Source organism: Tupaia chinensis, unplaced genomic scaffold, assembly GCF_000334495.1.
Source record: "Tupaia chinensis unplaced genomic scaffold, TupChi_1.0 Scaffold000104_1, whole genome shotgun sequence".
NCBI classification, from domain to species: Eukaryota; Metazoa; Chordata; class Mammalia; order Scandentia; family Tupaiidae; genus Tupaia; species Tupaia belangeri.
Genome location: NW_006159568.1, coordinates 682649 through 691258, shown reverse-complemented (window position 1 = coordinate 691258; position 8610 = coordinate 682649). Strand labels below are relative to the sequence as shown.

General features: G+C 47.1%; 1 protein-coding gene across 1 annotated transcript in view; it reads left to right on the top strand.

Moving 5' to 3' along the window:
• Positions 1–8610, top strand: part of NANS (N-acetylneuraminate synthase) — a 25808-nt gene extending 17198 nt beyond the window's left edge. The window contains exons 3-6 of the mRNA XM_006143698.2: positions 1277–1376; positions 2407–2561; positions 6446–6712; positions 8381–8610. Of these exons, the coding sequence (XP_006143760.1) occupies positions 1277–1376; positions 2407–2561; positions 6446–6712; positions 8381–8590 (732 nt within the window). The 3' untranslated portion in view covers positions 8591–8610. The remainder of the gene's footprint in view (positions 1–1276; positions 1377–2406; positions 2562–6445; positions 6713–8380) is intronic.

Below are 8610 nucleotides of genomic sequence, written 5' to 3'. Positions count from 1 at the left end.
CTCTCTGGTGAATGTCTGTGCCCCATAGCAGAATTTTTTTTTTTTTTAATTTTCCCCGAGGGTACATGTGCTCACCAGGGTACATGAGCTCACTATAGAGAAAGAGAGGGAGGGAGAGGGAGTAAGCACCCCCCAATGGGGAGTGGTCACACGACAATCCCTCCTCCGTTTCCCCATCCTGTCAAGATTTTGGACACCACACACACCTGGTGTGTTTTTCAGGCTGCCAACTCAATGCCAGGATTCAAACTCTGCGGTTGACCTGTGGGATCCAGCTCCCTTAAACACTAGGCTGAGAGCCAGCCCTACAAAAGCCTTTTTTTTTGAGAGATTTTCACTATAAGGCGCGTGCGCTCGCCAGACAGACAGAGAGAGACAGAGAGACAGAAAGCGAGAAATCACCCCTCAGGGGGGATGGTCACACCGCAGTCCCTTCTCCTCCATTCTCCTCTCGGGATCTTGGGCACGCACGCACACGCGCCCGGCGTGAGTTTTAAGCCACTGGGTCCGGGACGCGAACCGCAGTCGACTACATGGGAGTCCAGCGACATAGCCATTATGCTAACTGCTGGTTCCCCAAAAGCCTTTTTTAAAAAAATCTATGATGGAGCATGTGCACAAGAGGAGGAGGGAGAAGAGCACCTCCCCAGGGGCTGGTCACACCACAATCCCCTCCTCCAGTCCTTCAGCCCTTGTATCTTGGTAGTCAAGTGTGTGCCCTCATTATTTCAGATTGCCGGCCAGAGACTCAAACTGCGGTCCCCATGTGGAATCCACCTTCCCGTGAGCAGCTCATTGCTGCTGTACCACCAAGCCAGTCCTTTGCCAGGTTTTGTAGGCAGCGCAGATCATTACTAAATGTTTGTTGGGGACCAACCTGTAGTGTGCTGGTGAAGGCAGCTAGACCCCACACGGCCGACTGCCCAGTTCTGGACCCGCTGCTTAAGAAATATGCCAGCCCCTTGTGCGTGTATGCCTAGAATCCCAAAAGAAGGGACACACGGAAGAGAAGGGACTGCGGTGTGACCATGCCCCACAGAAGGTGCTTGCTCATTCTTGCTCTCTCTCCAAGTGCCCATACCCTTTGGCAAATTAAAAATAAAAGTGTTCATTGGGGATGAGTGGGTGGATGTGAGTGAATGAATCTGAGAGGAGTGCCCACTTTATAGCTGTTGAGAGTCCCTCTGACTGGACTATGAGGGTGTTCCCCCTCACCTGTCAGGAGGACAGCGTTTTCGAACAATGGTGAAAGGAGCTCTCCTTTTGGTTTCTGTAGATGGCGGTTGAGTTTCTGCATGAACTGAATGTTCCATTTTTCAAAGTTGGTTCTGGGGACACTAACAATTTTCCATATCTGGAAAAGACAGCCAAAAAAGGTAAGTGTCTAATTCTTGTCAGAAAATCTAAACTTTCATATTTTTACTCCCCTAATGGCAGCCCACTCTGAGGTAGAGTTTATGAAGACAAAGTTTAGAAACCTCATTTCGATCAGCATTTACTTCTCTTTTTAAAAAAATTGTATTTATCATTACTATTATTTTTATTATTATTTAAGCTTGCATTTTCACTTTCTCTCTGTCTCTCTGGTGAATGCATGTATCCTACAGCAAATTAAATAATAAAATTAAATAAGTAATTCTTTTTTTTTGAGAGGTTTTTGCTATAGGGCATCTGCGCTCACCAGAAAGACAGAGGGAGACAGAGAGACAGAAAGCGAGAAATCACCCTCCTGGGGGGGATGGCCACGCCGCAATCTCTTCTCCTCCATTCTCCTCTCGGGATCTTGGGCATGCATGCACAACATCCAGCATGAGTTCCAGCCACTGGGTCCAGGACTTGAACCACGGCCGACTACATAGGAGTCAGCGACATAGCCATTACGCTAACTGCCAAGTAATTCTTGTTTTTTTTCTTAGAGAGATTTTTGTTATAGGGTACATGTGACCGCTGGAGAGACAGAGAGAGAGCGACAGAAAGTGAGAAATTACCCCAAGAGGCGGGAGGGCCATGCTACAATCCCTTTTCCTCCATTCACCTCTTGGGACTTTGGGCATGCACCATGTACATGCTCCTGGTATGAGTTTCAAGCCGCCAGGTCTGGGACTTGAACTGTGGTCAGCCATGTGGGAGTCCAGCAACATAATCATTACGCCATCTGCTGGTCCTCTTAATGAAGTATTCTAATTGCTAAAGAAGAATGTTGGGGGGCAGTGAGGAGTCTGCATTTCCTACAGTTGAGCGCAGGAACCCACCAAGCTCATCGCTGTTCCCTGCAGTTATTGGCACAGTGTTTTCAGAGATGTTTGTAGAGTTCAGCTGAATGACGAGACCAACAGTTGGGTTGTGTCTTGGGGAGAGGCGGGACCCCAACGGGAAAGCAACAGTGGTATGGTGTGGGTTCCTCAGGTCGTCCGATGGTGATCTCCAGCGGGATGCAGTCCATGGACACCATGAAGCAAGTCTATCAGATTGTGAAGCCCCTCAACCCCAACTTCTGCTTCCTGCAGTGCACCAGTGCCTACCCGCTCCTGCCCGAGGACGTCAACCTGCGCGTCATCTCTGTGAGCAAGAGGAGGGGGGCTGTTACCTGATTGGGCCACAGTATGAGGGCTTTCCTTGGCCCACTTAAGAAAAGACATAGCCTTGTTCTTTCTTTCTTCATTTTTTTTTTTTGGTGGTGGGGGTGACTATCATGCACACTTTATCTTTAATTTGCTATAGGATGCATGCACTTGCCAGAGAGAAACAGAGAGAGGGAAGTTTTTGTCATAGGATGCGTGCACTCATAGGAGAGAGAGAGAGAAACGGAGAGACAGTGAGAGGGGAAATGAGAAATCAACCCCCAGGGGGATGGCCACGCTGCAGTTCCTTCTCCTCCATTGTCCTGGGATTTGGGTCACACATGCACATGCACCTGGCATGATTTTCAAGCCATCAGTCTGAGACGCAAACCGTGGTTGGCCATTTAGAAGTATAGTGCCTTAACCACTACGGCACCTGCAGGCCCCCCGCTTTAACCGTTTTAGATGCACTGTTTAGTGGCTTAACATTTCTTCACTGTGCTCCCTCCACCATGCATCTCCAGAACCTTTCTGTCAACCCAAAGTGAAACTCTGCATCCATCAAACACTTACTTTCCCTTCTCCCCCTGCCACTGCCGACCATCATTCTATTTTTGTCTGTGAATTTGACTACTGTAGGTACCATGCACAAATGGAAACGTACACTCTCTTTCCATTTGTATCTGTCTCTTTTTTTTTTTAGAGAGATTTTTGTTATAGGGCACATGCACTCACTGGAGAGAGAGAGACAGACAGAAAGCCAGAAAGCGAGAAATCCCCCCTAGGGAGATGGCCACACCACAATCCCTTGTCCTCCATTCTTTTCTTGGGATTTTGGGCCTGCATGCACGTATTCCTGGCATGATTTTTTGTTGTTGTTGTTGTTGTTGTTTGTTTTTTAAGAGAGACTTTTTGCTATAGGGCATATATACTCGCCAAAGAGACAGAGACAGAAACAAGAAGCAAGAAATCACCCCCTGGGGGGATGACCATGCCATAATCCCATCTCCTCCATACTTCTCTCAGGATTTTGGGCACCCATGCACATGAACCCAGCATGAGTTTTAAGCCATCAGGTCCCTGGGACTTGAACTGTAATCAACCATGTGGGAGTCCAGTGATGTAACCATAATGCCATCTGCTGGTCCCTGTATCTGTCTCTTTTTACTGAGTCCTCGAAGTTTATCCAGGTTGTAGCATGTGCCAGAATTTCATTTCTTCTCCAAGCTGAATAATATTCCATTGTCTGTATATACCACACCTGCTTATCCATTCTCCACCTATGGACATTGGAGATGTTCCCACCTTTTGACTCTTGTGAATAACGCTGCAGAGAACATTTTCTCACACTGAGTTATAAGAGAACTTCTTGAAACTTCTGACTTTGTCTGCTCTGTTATATGCTGGCTCTGTTATTTCCTAATTCTGAGTGTCCCTGAGGCTCACGTTGGTTATGGTGACAGCCATGACACAGGGAGATGTTTCTCTCTAGGATTTTGCCTTTTTACAGATGGTGAAGTCTAATCCCCAGGGGAAGCTTGAGATCCCAGAGCACTTGGTGGTAAAGCTGGGGCTAGAACCTGGGCTGGGTCCTCCAAATCCTTTGTTTCGTATTGTCTTAGGCCATCTCTATCTACACACACACACACACACACATATATGTAATCACCATAAAAATATTATAGTAACATTAATGGAACTACACACACACACACACACACACACACACATACACTTATTTTTATTTTTGTTTCTATTTTTTTTATTGCCAGAGGACCTACGTTGCTTACCAGAGAGAGTGCATGCACTCACAAGAAAGAAAGCACCCCCTGGTGGGGCATGGTTATGCCACAATCTCTTTTCCCCTCATCAGGATTTTGGGCACGCACACATACACATCCCGAGCCTGTTTTCTTTCTTTCTTTCTTTCTTTCTGTCTTTCTTTCTGTCTTTCTGTCTTTCGTTCTTTCGTTCTTTCTTTCTTTCTTTCTTCCTTCCTTCCTTCCTTCCTTTCTTTCTTTCTTTCTTTCTTTCTTTCTTTCTTTCTTTCTTTCTTTCTTTCGAGACTTTTGCTACAGGACACATGCACTCACCAGTGAGAAAGAAAGCGAGAAATCGCTTCCCAGGTGAGATGGCCACAGTTCAATCCCCTTTCTTCCATTCTCCTTTCTATTTATATTTCCCTTTCAGTACAGTATTTTTTTCCATAATAATATCAACGTTTTTTTTAACCTCTTGCTACTTAGCCTTCATAGTTAACATTAAAAAAAAAAAAAAGACCGATTTTGGGGGTCAACAGTTGGCGTAATGGCTATGTCGCTGGACTCCTATGTAGTCAACCACAGTTTGAGTCCGGGACCCAGTGACTTAAAAAGAAAAAAGGAACCTTTTTGGAAACTGACACTGCTATTTTTTTGCCTAAACTTTCTGTCCTTCTCATCCTGATAGATTTTTCTCTACTTTCAACTCATCTCTAAATTACATAATTTCCTTTTTTGTTTTAGAGAAATTTTTGCTATAGGGTGCATGTACTTGCCAGAGAGACAGAAAGCAAGAAATCACCCTGTAGGAGGATGGTCATGCCACAGTCCCTTCTCCATGCTCCTTCCGGGATTTGGGGCATGCATGCACATACGCCCAGTGTGAGTTTCAAGCCACTGAATCCGGGACTTAAACTGCGGTAGGCCAATGTGGGAGTCCAGTGACGTAACCATTACACCATCTGCTGGTCTCTAAATCATGTAATTTTTAAAACTTAAATTTGTTCTTAATTCAAACAACCCTAAAATATATAATGTAAGAAGTAAATAGTCTTTGTAACCCCATTCCAGACCATAATTAACACCTGAGTATATATGACTATAGATATTTTCTTTGATTTTCTCAATATATCATAGACTCCTTATCCTTTCCATTTCCAGATGAGGTGCCATCATGTCTTCTCTCTCTTTTTTTTTTTTTTGGAGAGATTTTCACTATAGGGCACATGTGCTCACCAGACAGACAGAGAGAGACAGAGAGACAGAAAGTGAGAGAAATCACCCCCTAGGGGGGATGGCCATGCTGCAATCCCTTCTCCTCCATTCTCCTCTTGGGATCTTGGGCACGCACGCACACACGCCCGGCGTGAGTTTAAGCTACCGGGTCCGGGACGCGAACCACGGTTGACTATGTGGGAGTCCAGCAACATAGCCATTATGCTAACTGCTGATTCCCTGAATTCCCTGACTTTGTAACCGGTACACTCCATGGGTCACTGTTGACCTGCTTTTCCAAGACTTTGCCACCCAACTGTCCTGATCTTTTTTTCAACCACACTTGAGTCTTTCTACAGTACTTAAGCTTTCTGATCACCCTCACTGACAGGACTTATTCACATGAAAGTCTTTTGTTGCCCTCCGTGAATTATAGATAACCGATTAATGAATTATTTAGCATTTCTACCAAGGGATTATTTTGCGATTGGGCTGCATGTATTATTGATGGTGATGATTGTGTATATGGCACACTGGCTTTCAGCAGCTCGGGAGAATGAAATGTGCCATGTGCTTTTGGCATGAGTTTAGGCATTCGGTTATGGTTCTGTTGTGATTCTTGGTGGTCTGTGCAGTGTGGGACATACTCACTGCACTCATTGTGATAACAATAACCATCGTTTCTGGAGCATTAGTGGTGTGCTAAGTGCTCTTCGTGCATTTCCAGCATCCCTCGGCAAGTGCTGTTCTTATTCCCAGGAGAGAGTGGCTCAGAGAGCCGCAGGGTTCTGGCCTGTGCTTGCCGAGCTAGTGAGTGGCCACATGGGCTCAACTCAGATCTGCCTGGCTCTGGAGAGCATGCCGAAGCTCCACAACATTTACCCTTTCTTTCCTTTTTCCATCGTAAAGGAATATCAGAAGATCTTCCCTGACATTCCCATAGGGTACTCTGGCCATGAGACAGGCATAGCGATATCTGTGGCCGCAGTGGCTTTGGGGGCCAAGGTGCTGGAGCGGCACATAACCTTGGACAAGACCTGGAAGGGGAGTGACCACTCAGCCTCCCTGGAGCCTGGAGAGCTGGCTGAGCTGGTGCGGTCCGTGCGCCTCGTGGAGAAAGCCATGGGCTCCCCCGCCAAGCAGCTGCTGCCCTGTGAGATGGCCTGCAACGAGAAGGTGGGTCCTGCTGACCCCGTTCGGCTTTGGCTCTGGGGGAGAGGGGACACCATGACCTTATCTGAGAGGTGGAGTCAGCGCCTGCCCTACCTGAACCCGGCCGAGGAGGTGCTCAGGAACGTTGCCCCAGCCCCTCCAAGTTTCCCCAGGCTCGCGTGAGCAGCAGGAGACATGTCACTGAAGCGGAATTTGAACAGTTTCCTCAACCACCTGGGGTGAGGCCGAGGCCGAGGTCCCGAGGAGTAGGCCAAGTGTGAGAAATATTCAGGCAGACTGGATTCGTGAGGCATTTGGAACAAGCACCTGGGGTATTTCCTAAATGGAAGTGGCACAGGATGGCAGGGGAGGGGATGAGTTATCTAAGGGGGTTGGTGGGTGATGATGCAAACAGTCTTTGTGCAGGGTGGACCTCTAGACAGAGGATGGTGAGGCCGAGGAACGCTGCCCGGCACACGGACTATCTGGGCTTCTCAGAAGCCATGCCTTCACCTTCTTATCCTCTGAGTCACAGAGTCACCGTCCTGTCACTGCCACACCTAATCTGCCTATCTGTAGATACACCTAAGCGGCTGCAAGCTGTCTGGTCGAGGCAAAGGTCGACACACCCACATGTGGGGGGATCGTTGCCATCTTTTATTCTCGTGGGGCCTATTTATTGCCTCCAAATTAAAGATGCGTTTATACCGGGAAATTAAAATAATAGTAAAAAAGAATAAACCGCCTTAGAGAGGGGAGATGATTGTTAGAAGCCAGAATGAGAGTTCCAACAGTTGAGCATTTAATTTGGCTCCCTGACAAAATAGGGAAATACAATGGGATACATCCTTGGATAATCATCAACTATAACATTTTGTTTCCTGGTGATAAATTCCAAGCCGAATTGATTCCTTGAGCTCTTACTTAGAGGATGTAGAGTCATATATAAATTTTGTTTAAAAGCAGTTACGGAGGAGACAGAAACACTGGTCGCGAGCTTCAGGTATCTTCAGTCCCCTCCTCCCCCTCCTATCTCCCCCTTTCTTGGGATCCCCCTATTCTGTCATCTGAATAACAGTCAAGAGTCACACCATCTTGAGAGCTCTCCACATTCCCATTCACTAAATATAGTGGCACTGAAGCTTGTGTCCCTCCAGGGCAGTGGGCCAGGAGTCAGGAATCTCATCCTCAAGCTTTTCATCCTGGCTGTCTGTAACTTGGCCCAGTCACCCGCCCTCTGTGGGCTCAGTTCTCCCAAGTTTCCCACGAGAGGCGAAGTAGATGGTGACAGATGGGATCACGGCTCTCCTGTAGTGAGCACCGTTCTGTGTGCTTGATATGATCAATCCTTGCAGGTATTTGCTGACGTAGACACTGTTAATTTCCCATTTCTCAGAACAACCAAAACACACAGCTGACACCCAGCTGATGGGTTTGAGCCTGGCTCTGCTGGGCTACACTGCCTGAGCCCTTTCCTTCGCACGTTTTTGTAAAGGCCCCTCCTTTGAGTGTCTGCATTCACCCCACGCTGGCTGAATCCCTGCCATCTGTGTGGTCCTGTTCTGGGTATTGTCGGGGACAATGGTGTCCTTGCCTTAAAGGTACCCTGTGAAGACTGACAGGGGTCTTGTGGAGAGAGCAGGGTGCAGTAATTACTGCGACGTTGGCTCTGAGTCTTCATTTTGTCCGCAGCTGGGCAAGTCTGTGGTGGCCAGAGTGAAAATTCCAGAAGGCACCATTCTAACACTGGACATGCTCACTGTGAAGGTGGGTGAGCCTAAAGGTTATCCTCCTGAAGACATCTTTAATCTAGTGGGCAAGAAGGTCCTGGTCACCATTGAAGAAGACGACACTATCATAGAAGAATCAGTAGAAAATCATGGCAAAAAAATCAAGTCCTGAAATAAAGTGCCTTTTCTGAA